At 56.3% G+C, this 13,786-nt stretch overlaps 1 protein-coding gene across 2 annotated transcripts in view; it reads left to right on the top strand.

Annotated features, from left to right (window-relative positions):
- B4galt5 (beta-1,4-galactosyltransferase 5) overlaps positions 1-11,941 on the top strand; it is a 50,395-nt gene extending 38,454 nt beyond the window's left edge. For both annotated transcript variants that reach the window (XM_069989973.1, XM_069989974.1), the window contains exons 3-9: positions 2,444-2,557; positions 3,939-4,063; positions 4,713-4,829; positions 6,416-6,603; positions 7,744-7,866; positions 9,004-9,105; positions 9,598-11,941. In XM_069989973.1, the coding sequence (XP_069846074.1) occupies positions 2,444-2,557; positions 3,939-4,063; positions 4,713-4,829; positions 6,416-6,603; positions 7,744-7,866; positions 9,004-9,105; positions 9,598-9,745 (917 nt within the window). In that variant the 3' untranslated portion in view covers positions 9,746-11,941. The remainder of the gene's footprint in view (positions 1-2,443; positions 2,558-3,938; positions 4,064-4,712; positions 4,830-6,415; positions 6,604-7,743; positions 7,867-9,003; positions 9,106-9,597) is intronic.
- The last annotated feature ends 1,845 nt before the right edge of the window (positions 11,942-13,786 follow it).

Raw genomic sequence — 13,786 nt, 5'->3', positions numbered from 1 at the left:
CCTCATGCATTGAGTAGCTAGATGTTGCGGACTGTGTCAACTGAGCTGCCTCTGAGAGGCAGGGTTTTCCTTCTTTTTCAGGGGCTCTGCATGTTGAGAAAGAGAGCCCCATCCCAGCCCCTCTGTCTTTCACAGTCACACCCCATCTTTTGTGTACGTCCTTTGTTAGGGAGGGCAGAGCATGTGACTCCTGCCCCATCTTCTGGGTGAAGGAACTTGTGCCTTCATGCCCTTCTCCAGTTCACGTGTTTCTGTTGCTTCTCCAAGGTCAGCCGAGGCTGCCACATCTGGGCATGTAGCAGGCTCGGCACTCAGAAGTCAGAGGCTGCGGCCCAGGAGCTAGGCCCTGCCCACAGGGCTGTCCACGGAGCTCGCGCTCCTTGCACAGAGCTGGTGTCCACTCACGAGAGACCCAGTGGCTCCGTATTCTCATTCTCAAATTACCATTCACCACAGGAATCTACCCTCCCACCTCCCTAGTTTGCATTATAATCTGATTTTTAAGAAATTTGTTTTGTTTTAGTTTGACAGTTTTAATTTTAGTTTGAACTCTGAGTCAGCTTGCTTGCCCAGCTGGTGCTGTATCTTGAGCCATACCCACATCCCTGTGTTTTGCTGTTGATTAGAGGTGGAAACCCACAGACTTTTCTGCCTGTGTTACTTTCCACTGTGATCCTCCGTTTGGTCTTTGATTTTTTGTTTGTTTGCTTGTTTGTTTTGCTAGTTCTGGGGCTTGAACTCGGGGCCTAAAAGCTTCTTATTGCTCAAGGTCAACACTTTGCCACTTGAGCCACAGCCCCACTTCTGGCCTTTTCTGTTTATGTGGTACTAGGAATCGACCCCAGGGCTTCATGCATGCTAGGCAAACACTCTGTCACTAAGCCACATTCCCAGCCTTCACTTTGTTTTTAAAACAGGATTTTATTATTAGCTCAGGCTGGCCTTGAACTCACCATTCTTCTGTTTCATCCATCCTCACAAGTTACTAGGATTAGAGGAATGTACCCCTATACCTGACAAATCACCAAGTTTGTGTTGAATATATCTGACCCCCTAGTAGACCGAAGTCTTTGCCTTCCGAGACTGCCTTGCTGCATGGTGGACAGAACATTCTGTCGTGTTTCCTCCCGGGAACTCAGAGAGTGTCTCTGTGCCCTGTCATAGGGATGGGGCTCCAGGGTGCTCACGTTAGGGACCTGGGTGCAGCACGGAGTGGGGGGTGGCTGACTGCCCTGCCATTCCCGCCTTGGTACGGATGAGGGAAGCACTTGGCAAATGGTTTAAATGAGGAAGTAGATTGACTAGGAAGCCACAGAAGGAGCTGAGACCAGGTCAGCTCCAGTGTCACTGCACACACGCTGTTCGGGTTCCCCTCAAGGCGTTTCTCCGCCTGGCCCAGTCAGACAGGTTGTTGAGGACCAACATCTGCAGCTAGCCAAATGCCTGCATACATTGAGTGCCCATGCCCTGAGCATGTTCCAACCAAGGGAACAGAAAACCTTGGTGTGGCCTTAAGTCATATTTTATTTTGAGCTTAAAAACCAAAGTGGCAGTTGTCTTCTAAGAATGTACTTTTGGAAATCAGGACTGGGAGTCTGGAAATGAACCTGATTAAGTGACCAGGACATACTTCCTGCGGCAGGAGATTTGTGGATGTGTATAACCACAAATCTTGCACAATTTGCCATTGGTTGAGGTGGGGGTGGGGGGTGAGGGTGCCCCAGACTACTAGCATTGGGAGAGAGCTTTCTGGCTTCATCCCGCCCAGCCCGGCTTGGAAGTGAGGGGCTAGGCTGTTGGTCGGCCCTTCTCAGGCTGACCCGCAAGTTCCAGGTGCCCTCTGCTACCAACTTACAATCCCCACCATCTCCCTCCCCTGCTCATCACACTCCACACTCTAGAATGTTCTGATTGCTTCAACGCACATCTCTTGCCATGGTGGGTAAGGCAGGTGAGCTCCGGTGGGCAGGGAGGGGGGATGGCCTGTGGCCTCACTTCACACATAGGCTTCTCAGCCACGACTGGTGTTTATGGAATGGTCGTCCTAAACACCAAAGCTGGCCCTACCACAGTTAGGAGAGGGCAGTGAGGATGGGGACGGGGAGAAGGAGGGGGAAGAGAGCCACCTGCCTGTTGTCCATGGAGAACACTGCATAGTGTGGAAGGACACCGGGACATGCTGGGGCAGCTGGCACATGAAGAGATGGGTACTCGGTGGGAGGAGAAGTATGCCCTTCAGTTAGTTACCGTGCACAAAAGCTCCTGGTGCCCAGAGAACAGACCCGAGTCCTGCCCACAGCTCCCTCCCTCCTTACCTTCTGATCCATGGGTTCATGACTTTAGCCATGACCCCACCAAGTGGACACGGGAGGGAAGTGCTTCAGAGGGCTGGTGGGAACCGGTGGCATGCACCAGTCTGAGTTTTCTCTCCCTTACTCCATAGATTACCCTCTTGACTTGAACCACAGCGAGATCTCCCCTCCAACCACGACCTTCCTTCCTGAAGACTTCACCTACTTTGCAAACCATCCCTGCCCGGAGAGGCTCCCTTCCATGAGTGAGTAGCAGTGCAGCCCCTGGGCTTTGGGACGGGCCTATCTCTGATTAGAAGAAAGGGGAGACTAAGCATCTCTGTCTCTTTGAAGGGTGGAAATGATTCTCAGCCACCAGGAGCATAGTCTGGGGAAGTCACTTTGCAGGGCTGCCCAAGCTCCTGCCTGGTGTTTTACACCCTCTTCCTCCATCCTTTACACATGCCCCTCCTTCATAACTAGAGGGTTGTCTGTTACTATAAACCAACACTGATGATAACGACTTTGATAAGTCAGAGGTTTTGTTTTTAACAGAAGGCTTGTTTAAAAGAAAAATCTCTAGATTCTCACTTTTGTTTTTCAGTGCTATGTTTGGAATCCCATGTGTGATCTAAAACATGATAGCCAATGGACAACACATATCTGTACTTTGGGTGCTTAGTTCTGCCTCTCCCCTCTCCTCCCCTCCCTCCCCTCCCTCCCCTCCCTCCCCTCCCTCCCCTCCATTCCTCTCCCCTCCCCTCCAACCATGGTCCTCCAGATCTAAGCCTCCTGAGTAAGCTAGTTTTATAAGCATGAGCCACTGGTGCCCAGATTGCTTGCTTGCTTCTTTCTCTCTCCCTCCCCCATTCTCCCTCTCACCCCTCCCTTTTTCCCCCTCCCCTCTTTCCTCATTTTTCTTTTTGCTGGTCCTGGGGCTTGAACTCAGGGCCTAGGCTCTGTCCCTGAGCCTCTTTGTGCTTAAGGTTGGTGCTCTACCACTCGAACTACAGCTCCACTTTTGGCCTTTTCTGAGTAGTTTATTGGAGATAAGAATCTCACGGGGACTTTCCTGCCTGGGCTGGATTTGAACTTTGATCTTCAGGTCTCAGCCTCCTGAGAAGCTATGATTATAGATATGAGCCACCAACACCTGGATATTTATTTCTTCTTTAAGGCAAATAAGTTGACTTTTTTGCCCAGTGAAAATGGAGTTGGCAACAGTGCATGGTGTCTGAGCATGCGCTTGTCCCTCATGAACATCTGGGTGTGGGTATGCAGGTGCTACTGGAAGCCTGCTCTTTCGTCACGTCTCCCTTCATACGTCAGTCATCTTCCTGGAACCTCAGTTTTAGTTTAATAACAGAGTAGTGTTATCGAATCATCATTCACACATCTGGCCTGAGGTCATGAGACGCTACCTGCTCTTGCCTCTTTCTCGCCCATGGCCAAGGTCTTAACCTTGCCTGTACTTCTTTACTGGATGGTAGTGATGCCCTGAAATGCACAGTGGGAAGTGGGCTGCTGCTCAGCCCCTGGTAAAGCACCAGCGAAGAGAACATTGGTCTCCCTGGGGACTAAGGAGGACAGAGGGAGAATCTGGTCTTGTACACCCTCTTGACCTTTTTCTCCTGTGTGTTCATTCAGAGGGCCCCATCGATGTAAACATGAGTGAGATCGGAATGGACAGCATCCACGAGCTCTTCTCCAGAGACCCCACCATCAAGCTCGGTGGCCACTGGAGGCCTTCCGACTGCGTGCCCCGGTGGAAGGTGGGTGTGGGGCATGGCCCAGGGCTGCAAAGCCCATTTCCTCATCGGGCTCAGCTCTCCCCGCCACTGCGTTTGCATCAGATAGAGTCCATGGGTTCTTCCCTCAACATAGAAATTTGCATTATTTTGGTGATGGGGCAGGAGTGTGAGTTTGGAAACTTGAGGGGGAGGAGGTCTAGTGGCAGCCACAGAGCCGGCTCCACAGCCAGCACTCCATGCCTTGTCTTCATGGTGACAGTAAGACCTATGCAGGATGGGGGGGGGGGGGGGTCTCAGGTGGTAGAGCTACTGTACATGTGCAGAGGATAGGATATGGAATGGAATGGAATAGAATAGAATAGAATAGAATGCAGCTTAGCCCCAGGTTTGCTCAAGGCTGTTCTTCCTGGCTGTGAGGTCTCTCAGTGTGGACAGGTTTGTACGGCCGAACATTTATGGCAGTGTGAGGCACACAGTATGTACTGTGCGGCGGGCACCTGGGTAAGAGCTCAGTGCAGTTAGGCGAGGAGATGCTCTGAGGCCCACGGTGGTCTTGCTGGCGTAGGCCTGCAGCACGGGATGTGGACGCCCCACACCTTCTGCAGGGGTGCCCGGCTCTACAGACATCCAGGGAACTGACCTGGTGACTTCCTCTTGTGACCCGCTGCAGGTGGCCATCCTTATCCCCTTCCGGAACCGCCACGAGCACCTGCCAGTCCTGCTCAGACACCTGCTGCCCATGCTCCAGCGGCAGCGCCTGCAGTTCGCCTTCTACGTGGTGGAGCAGGTGAGCAGTGGACCCTTGCCTCTCCTGCTCTTCTGAGGCAGCCGTGGAACTGCTGGTGCTGATCTGTCCTCGGTGCCTGGAGCCGCGGCGCAGAAACCGCAGCACCACGCTGCTCTGAGTGGTGTGTGGTGTTGCCCAGCTCTGCAGATCCGTGTTTCCTCCTGTTCCCTCCGGCCTGTGCTGGTGCTATCTGCAGCCTCCCAGCCCAGGAAGTGCCTGAAGTCCACCAAAGAGGTCCGGCCCAGGGAGTGGCCATGGGGTGGAGACTACCAAATGTTGAGGAGCCTTGTGCCGTAGGCCAGGGCCTCTGCAGACTTCTCTGAGCCTCCAGGTGTAGTTTTGCTTTAACATTAAGCATATTGGGATTAAAGACCCACATGGCAAATTGAGTCAGTAAATTTGCCCCTGCCCCCTTCCCCTCCTGCGGTTGTGTAGTATTCTGTGTGTGTGTACACACGCGCGCATGTGTGTGAATGCGTGCTCGCTCACTTGCACTGGTACTAGAGCTTGCACTGAGTGTTGTCCCTTAGCTTTTGTGCTCCCAGGCTCTACTCCTTGAGCCACTTTTGGGTTTTTGATGGCTAATGGGAGATAAGAGCCTCATAGACTTTCTTTCCCAGGCTGCCTTTGAACTATGAACCTCAGCTTCCTGAGCAGCTAGGATTACAGGTGTGAGCCATTGGTGCCTAGTATTCCTTTTTTGATTTTTATTTATTTTGGTCTGGTGACACAGGGGTTCGCTCTGTGGCCCGGGCCATCCTCAAACTCAGGAGTTCTGGGTTTTGTCAGGCACCACCATGTTCAACTTTGATCCCATAGCCCTGGAGTTGTACAGGCTCCATAGGCGAACACAAACTGCAGAGTTCCCCTGGTGCTCTGGGCTCCCAGTGAGGCTCGTGTGGCGCCTGCCTCCTGAGAGCCTCCTGAGAGCACTCCGAGGCTCTGCCCACACTGCTCTGCCTGTGCGTGGCCCCTTTTACTACACCACAGATGAAGAGGAAGAGTGGGAGTGGGGTGAAGTCACGACTCCTGCCTCCCTGGGCTTGAGCCCCTGCGGATCTGACATCACTGTGCTCAGGCCTGTCCCAGGCTGGGTACTGGTCGCTGGCCAGGGTAACAAATGCCAGCGTTCGGATTGGCGAGGCCATCCCTGGGGGCTGCTTTTCAGAGCTGCTGAGTTCTTGGTCACTAGGCCTGAGTCCTAGTGAGCTCAGTGCTGTTGTCCCCTCCTCATACTAGATTTGCCTTAGACACAGAAGTTACAGTTAGTCAGTGGCTGGCAGATGTTGCTGAGTGGCAAGGACCAGAGGAGGCCAGTGTTTCCTGCCATCCCCTTCACTTCCGGTTACACGGAGGATTCTGCCTTGGCAGCCATGGAGAGGAGAGCTCAGGTTTGCCCCCAGCTCTGAATCCGAGGACAACCGCGCTGGAGCACAGGCGACCCTGTGGGCCGCCTCCCCAAGAGGGGCTGGGCCCAACACACATGCACATGGAGTCCTCCTCCAGTTGCTTCTCATTTGTTTGGCATGGTGAAGAGCAAAGATTTTACTCAAGAATCGCCTAAAGAAAGAATCTGCCTCTTGTAGGTTGGCACCCAACCCTTTAACCGAGCCATGCTTTTCAACGTTGGTTTTCAAGAAGCCATGAAGGACCTGGAGTGGGACTGTCTGATTTTCCATGACGTGGACCACATACCGGAAAGCGACCGCAACTATTACGGGTGTGGGCAGATGCCCAGGCACTTTGCACCTAAACTGGACAAGTACATGTACCTGTGAGTACCGCGCCCTCCTGTCAGCAGTGGCAGAGACGAGGTGCACGGGTGGTCCCGGGTGTCATCAGCTGGTGGATAAGTTGCAGGGCTCTCTTAGCAAAGAAAGGGGACAGTGGGATGTGTGCCTTCGAGACCGCTAAGAGAAAGGCTGGCACTAAGCCCATGGGCGGGCGCTTCTGTGTATTGAGTGGAAGCTTTCAGAACAGGCATGTTGACAGGTGAAGACACAAAGTAGATTAGTGATTGCCAGGGTGGTTTGGGGGTGGGGGAAATGTGGGGGGATGAAGTGTCCTAATGATGACACTCACATTGCACAACTCAGTGAAGAAAAACCACTGGTTACATACTTTCAATGAGTGAATTGTGTGGAATAGCTATTTTCTCATTAAACTTGTTAAAAATCACCTAGGGCTGCGTGTTGGTGGCTCACACCTGTAATCCTAGCTATTTGGGAGGCTGAGATCTGAGGATTGAGGTTCAAAGCCAGCCGAGGCAGAAAAGTCAGTGAGACTCCTACCTCCAGTTAACCAAAAAAAAAAAAAAAGCCAGAACCTGTGAAAGTGTGGCTCAGGTGGTAGAGCACTAACCTTGAGCAAAAGAAACTCAGGGACAGTGCCCAGGCCTGGCAGGGACCCAGAGGCCAATGGCTCACACCTATAATCCTAGCTGCCCAGGAAGCTGAGATCCAGAGGATCATGTTTTGAGGCCAGCCCAGGTAGAAAAGTCCATGAGACTCCATCTCCAAAATAGTCAGCAAAAAGCCAGCTGAAGCTGAGCAAATGTGAGTCCTTGAGTTCAAATCCTGGTAATCAGGGCCAAGGGTGTGGCTGAGAAATAGTAGAGTGCCTGCTTGGCAAGTACTAGGCCCTGAGTTCAAGCCCCAGTGCTGCTTCCCTCCTGGAAAAAGTCAGGGTCTGAGGGCGTAGCTTCCTGGTGTGGCACTTACCTCGTATGTGTGAGGCACAGCACCGGAGAAGAAGGAAACGCCATTTGTTTCTCTGGGGAAGGCGGGGAGGGTCCTGGTGAGGATGGATGGTGTTCTGGTGTGCAGGGAGGGGCAGCTGCAGGAGATTCACCTCTTAGCCCCGAGTGCCTCTGCTCTGTTTGTCCTTCACAGGAGCTCTCTGTCTTGCCTTTCAGGCTTCCTTACACGGAGTTCTTTGGCGGAGTGAGCGGCCTCACTGTGGAGCAGTTCCGGAAGATCAATGGCTTTCCTAACGCCTTCTGGGGCTGGGGTGGCGAGGATGACGACCTCTGGAACAGGTGTGGACCTGGGGGCACACCCTGCCGCCGCGGCCTCGGGGGCACACGCACACCCTGCCGCCACAGCCGCGGCCTCGGGGGCACACGCACACCCTGCCGCCACGGCCTCGGGGGCACACGCACACCCTGCCGCCACGGCCTCGGGGGCACACGCACACCCTGCCGCCGCCGCGGCCGGGCAGGGAGGCGAGGCGAAGCCAGGGTGTCCGGGCCTCACTAACCGAATCGTCTGTTCAGGAAGCCTGCGCCCACGGCGGCTCAGGAGGCTGAGATCTGAGGGCCACAGTTCAGACCCAGCTCAGTTAACTATTAAAAAGCCAGAAGTGGCAAGTGGTAAGAGCTCAAGCCTTGAGCAAAAAAAGCTCAGTGATGGTGCCCAGGCCCTGAGTTCAAGCTCCAGAAATGGCATCTGCGTGCACGCATGCATGCACACCTGTCTGTGTGCAACAGTGTATCTCAGTTGCAGTGGGTGGTGCTGACCCAGTTCACATGAGACATGTCTAAAGCATGACTTATATGATTTATTTTTTTGGGGGGTTCCGGTTGTGGGGCCTGAATCCTGGGCCTGGGCGCTGTCCCTCAGCTCTTCAGCTCAAGGCTAGCGCTCTACCACTTGAGCCACAGCGCCACTTCTGGCTTTTTTCTTTTTGCTTATGTGGTGCTGAGGAATCGAACCCAGGGCCTTAGGCATGCAAGGCAAGCGCTCTACCACTGAGCCACCTTCCCAGCCTGACTTATATGATTTATATATTTTAAATTACACAGATGTGACAGCACACACCTGCAGTCCAAGTACGTAGGAGGCTGAAGCAGGAGGATACGAGTTAAAGGCCAGGCTGGGCTGTGTACTGAGACTTTGACATGCAGAAATTAAACAGTTTCATCTGTAATCCTATTCAGGAGGCTGAGGATTGAGGTTTGAAGCCAGCCCAGGCAGGAAAACCTTAGCTATAAAATGACAAAAGCCAGGCTGAAGTGTAGCACATCTTGGGGGCACAGGTTCATCCTACCTCCCTACTGGACAACCCCAAAAGGAGACGCTGAGTTAAAGCACATGACCACTAGGGGAGGCTTTGGCTGTGTTACGCTGAGTGTCTTCTAAGGGTCTCTGGTCTGTTGTGTCTCGCCCATGGACAGGGTGCAGAATGCGGGCTACTCCGTGAGCCGGCCCGAAGGGGACACGGGGAAGTACAGGTCCATCCCCCACCACCACCGAGGGGAAGTCCAGTTTCTCGGAAGGTTGGTACCGACCGTGTTCGTCCCATGTGGGCTTGGCTGGCCACCGTGTGCGCGCAGGCTTCCCGAGGCGGGCGCGGGGGAGGTGCAGGCCGCCAGTGTGATTTGGGGAGTCACTCGCTGAGCACCCTGAGTGCAGAGTGAGGAAGGTGTGCGCCGGCCGTGGGCGGGGCCCCCCAGCCCCATGCTGCGTCTGGGCTACCGCATGGTGTCCTGAGCCCCGGTTCCGGCACCACAGCCCGATGCAGGAGGGGGTGGACGGCTCCGGCCACCGCCCTTCTCCTGAGCCTGGGGGGAGGGGAGCGTTCTCTGCACCCCTGTCCTGTCCCTCAGCTCTGCCTCTGGGCCCCCCAGGTGGGCTGATCTGTGTGGGGTGTCCCTCCCAACATGGGGGTTCACTGTGGGCAGCGCACGCAGCAGCCAGGGGAGGCAGGCGGGAGGCGGGCCCGGGCAGTGCCCGGGAGAGGTGGACCCAGCCGCGTGTCCCCCGCCCAGGTACGCGCTGCTGCGGAAGTCCAAGGAGCGGCAGGGCCTGGACGGGCTCAACAACCTCAACTACTTTGCAAACGTCACGTATGACGCCTTGTATAAGAACATCACCGTCAACCTGACCCCCGAGCTGGCCCAGGTGGGTGACTACTGACAGGACCGCCGGGGACGCCGGCCCCCGCATGCCGCCGGAGTGAAGGACCGGCCGCAGCGAGCCGGGAGGACGGAGCCGAGCTCACCGCGCCGCCGCTGAGCCGCGGGGCGCCCTCGGGAGTCAGGAGCCCCAAGCCCCGGACGCCATGAGCTGCCGGGTCTGCCCTGGAGCCGGCCCCCCACACACCCATCGAGGGAGCCCCGTGGGCAGGCCTCGCCAGCCATCTTCTGCACCTCTGGTGTGCTCTTTGGTTCTTGTTTTTTAAAATGTCCTGCTTAGGTGGGGACTGGGGGAGGGGAGGGCCTGGCGTCAAGTGGACACTCCACCTTCGCTTCTTGAAGAAGTCTAACTGTACATAGCGTGTAAATGCCTTTGTAAGATTGAATTTTATAGCTGGCTCCCATTCACAGTGAAGCTTTACGCATCAGATCACTCCTGTGAGTTGCGGTGAGACCGGAGGATGCGCCGCTCCCTCCACCGCCGTCACTTGGAAGGGAGTGGTCCAGGTGACAGACGTCCTCTCCCTCCTCAGCCGCCCTTCCTCCTGCAGCCACACCTCTCTCCCCCTCCTCCTAAACGGGGCAGCTACTGTGGAGCACCGCGTAGTGTGCTCAGAGCGGCAGGCCCCGGCAGCCAGTGTGGAGGAGCATGCCTGGAGTCCCAGCGCTTGGAGGCTGAGCTGGGAGGACGGGGAGTGAGGCCAGTCTGCGCTGTTCACGCCGCGTCTCCAAAAACGAAACAGAACCTGCGTGGAACTGTGCACAGCCAGCTCCTGGGCCCCCACGTGCTGGGGAGAGCAGGGGTGTTTGGGGTGATCTCTGCTCACCCGCCTCAGCCATCCCTGGGCCCTTCTCAGACTTCTGGAAAGATCCCTCGCTGCAGCCTCCACTCTGTCCCCCGGGGACGAGCGCACAGCGAGGCTCGGGTGACAGTGCCGAGTCGGCTGGCCCGGGTGGACGCGTCACGCGTGACCTGGATGCCCGCAGAGCCCTCCTCCGCGTCCAGCGTCGGGTTGCGCGCCGCATTTGAACTTGTGCCTCTTCCCCTGAGCCAAAGCCCTCCGCTCCCGCCAGCCTCTTCTCCAGGATTCCGGAACATGCTAGACTTCCCCCTCCTTTTCCGTAAGGCGTATTTATATATTGTGATTTGGAGTACTTTCTGGAGTGCTTCATATTTTTTTTTAATTGCCTTGTTTGCCTTCGACCTCATTGATTTTCATGGTTTACACGAGCGTGTGTGGATGTGGGCGGCGGCTTCCGGCTGCACGCGTGGGTCTGTGGACGTATGACCCCCAGAGCGGGGGGGACCGGCCCGGCCTGCGCTCGCTCCGGAGCCCGGCCCTGTGGGAGCGCCGCCGTGGCTGGGCTGACAGGGCGCCGCTGCCCTGGAGGACGCCGGAGCCTTCACGCTTCCGAACGCTCACGCCACTCGCTCTTTGTCTTAGGGTGTGCATAGCAATAAACGTCGTGTCCCCCGCCCCCCCATGCCATCCTGGCCCTGCCCTGGCACCCCGAGCGCCTGGAGAGCCGCGGCTGGACGGCTCTGGGAAGGCCGCGTCTGCCGGCCAGGGCGATGGGGCTGCGGTCCGGGGCGCTGTGACCCCAGGGGACACTCGGCCTTCGCCCACCTCCCCCATTCTGCGCGGCTTTGCAAAGTGAGCACAGGAGCAGCCGCCCCACCGCACGGAACCCCTCAGGCGAGCCTGCACGGTGTGCGCGCCAAGGGCGCACCCCAAGTTCAGTACAGCGGCACGGGGCGCCACAGCAGCGCACCCGGCCCGCACGCGAGCCGTGCAGACGGAAAAACACGCGTTTAAGCAAAAGGAACAGAAGCTCAGATTCACGCGTTGGGCGGCAGAATCCCTCAGGTCCACTGCTGGGTGGGCGGGGTGCGGCCCTTCACGCGTTTTCGTTTTTGGGGTGTTTACAGAATCCTCATTTTGACAGGCGCAGGCCCTGGCGAGCATCCTCCCCGCAGGCAGGCGGGCGGCGTGGGCGGCGCGGCCGCTCATCCAGCGCTAGGTTTTGAGCTTGCCTTCATGTTTTAAGAGGTGCCGGGGGTACATTTTTGCACTGAAATCTACGGATGTTTTAAACACTTTTCACAAGAGTAGTCCTTTGTCATTACATTATTTACTCATGTGTTTGTACATTTTTGTATGTTAATTTATGAATGATTTTTTCAGTAAAAACACATTCAAGAACCAAGCTTTGAGACTGGCTCTTTGTGGACTTTGCAGGGAGGGGGGTCGGGGGAGCAGGGGAGCAGAGGGGGGGATTAGAGCAAATTCAAGAGGACACAGGGCCTGGGCGCGCGCGTTCGCGCGTGTGAGTGCGCGCGCGCACACACACACACACAAACACACATACAGGCGCGGCTCTACTTCGGCTTCTTGCTGGTTAATTGGCCTGGCTTTGAACCATGGTCCTTTGAATGGCTGGGATTACAGGCATACGCTACCAGTACCCAGCTCTGCGATTGCTTCTGACACTTCGCTTTAGATGTTGGAGACTCTTTCACACCCAGCTAACTCCAGGTTCAGATGTCACTGCCTCAGAGCCCGAGCCTGGGTCAGACCAGAACACCACACCTCTCCTAAGATGTCTGGTGGACGTGGCTGGCCTAGTCCTTTCTCAAGGCCACGGGGCTGCCCGCCCTTCCCTGCTTTGCTCCATCCCACCCGCAGGCAAGGATGAGACACTACCCAGGGCTGGATGGCCGCGGAGGCACAGGGCGCTGTCTGGCTGCTGGGTTTCTGTTTCAATTTCCTGTCCCCGCAGGGGCCACCCACGGGGGAAACCAGGGCTCAGTAAGGCCTGTCCTCCCCCTGCCCCCCATTTCCACCTGCTCCTCAAAGCACAGCTGTTACTCCAGCCCTTGGCTCCCCCTCCACCCCCTCAGGCACTCAAAGCCTGGAACACCTGCTGTGGCCCAGAAGGGCCTCATTTCTGGGTGGAGGTGAAGGTGGCCCCTCCCCAGGGCCTCGGTGTGAACCACCTGTGTCTCCTCCGGGTGCGATGAGCGCCTCATTTGCAACGAACTGAAAACCAGGGAGGCTCCAAGCGTTTGATTCCTGTACTATAGGCGGCGGGGAGCCAAGGTTGTTTCTTGAGGAGAGTGGCCGGCACAGAAGTTGGTTGATGTGCATCTATCCACTGCTTTATTGAGCATCTGCTCTCCGCCAGTCTCAGAGCTGCTCCACCTCCGTGGACCAGCATTCCTGGGTAGTGGGGAGCTGACAGGACACAGGTCGCAAGAAAGAGGGCCAGAGCCTGCTGAGAATTATGAATGAAAGAAAGCCAGGAGGGTGGGGCTTCAGTCAGTGGTCAGGCCAAGAGACAGACTAGATGTTACAGCACGTGCAAAGGCCATGAGGTACCAGCAAACTCCCTGGACTGGGAAAAGGGCCAGGAAGCTAATACGGCTGAAGGGAGGGAACGTGGTACAGGCGAAGGGAGTTGCCTGGGCCAGGGGGAGAGCTTGGACAAGGGCAGCCAGAGGCCACTGGGAGGTTTTTTATTTGGGGGGAGGGCCCAGTGTGAGTGTGCTAGTCAGACGGCTTGTCTTGGGCTAGGCTCTGTCCTCGGCCCCACCCACAGGAACTTGCCCCTGGCTCCTCTCTGCCCTCTGTCCTTTGGGTTGAACCCGTATCAGCAGGTGGCCCAGACCTCATGCCTCGTGCAGCGCCACAGACTGGAGCTTTCTGCAGGCTTGAGAGGGCCCGGGGCTTGCCTGAGGCCACACAGCAAAGGGAGGAGGGCGGCGATGATGGCAGCCTGTCACGGGGCTCCTGTGGGACCTCGGTCAGGGGCAGTGACAAACTCCCGGGACAGCAGAAAGGGTGTAGACACAGCATGGCTGCTCTTAGCTGCCGGGCCGGACACCGAGGCCCGATGGCCCCAGCCTCCCAGGACCCCACTGCCAAGGGCATAGGGTCTGGTGTCCCCTGGAGGTTTTAAGATTTGTGTGTGTGCCAGTTCTGGGGCCTGGGGTCAGGAACTGGGCTCTGCCCCTGAGGTTTTTTTTTTTTTTTTTCCTCTA

This window comes from Dipodomys merriami, unplaced genomic scaffold (genome assembly GCF_024711535.1).
Source record: "Dipodomys merriami isolate MVZ:Mamm:240054 unplaced genomic scaffold, mDipMer1.0.p SCAF_39, whole genome shotgun sequence".
In the NCBI taxonomy this organism is placed as follows: Eukaryota; Metazoa; Chordata; class Mammalia; order Rodentia; family Heteromyidae; genus Dipodomys; species Dipodomys merriami.
This window is presented reverse-complemented; position numbering and strand designations above follow the sequence as displayed.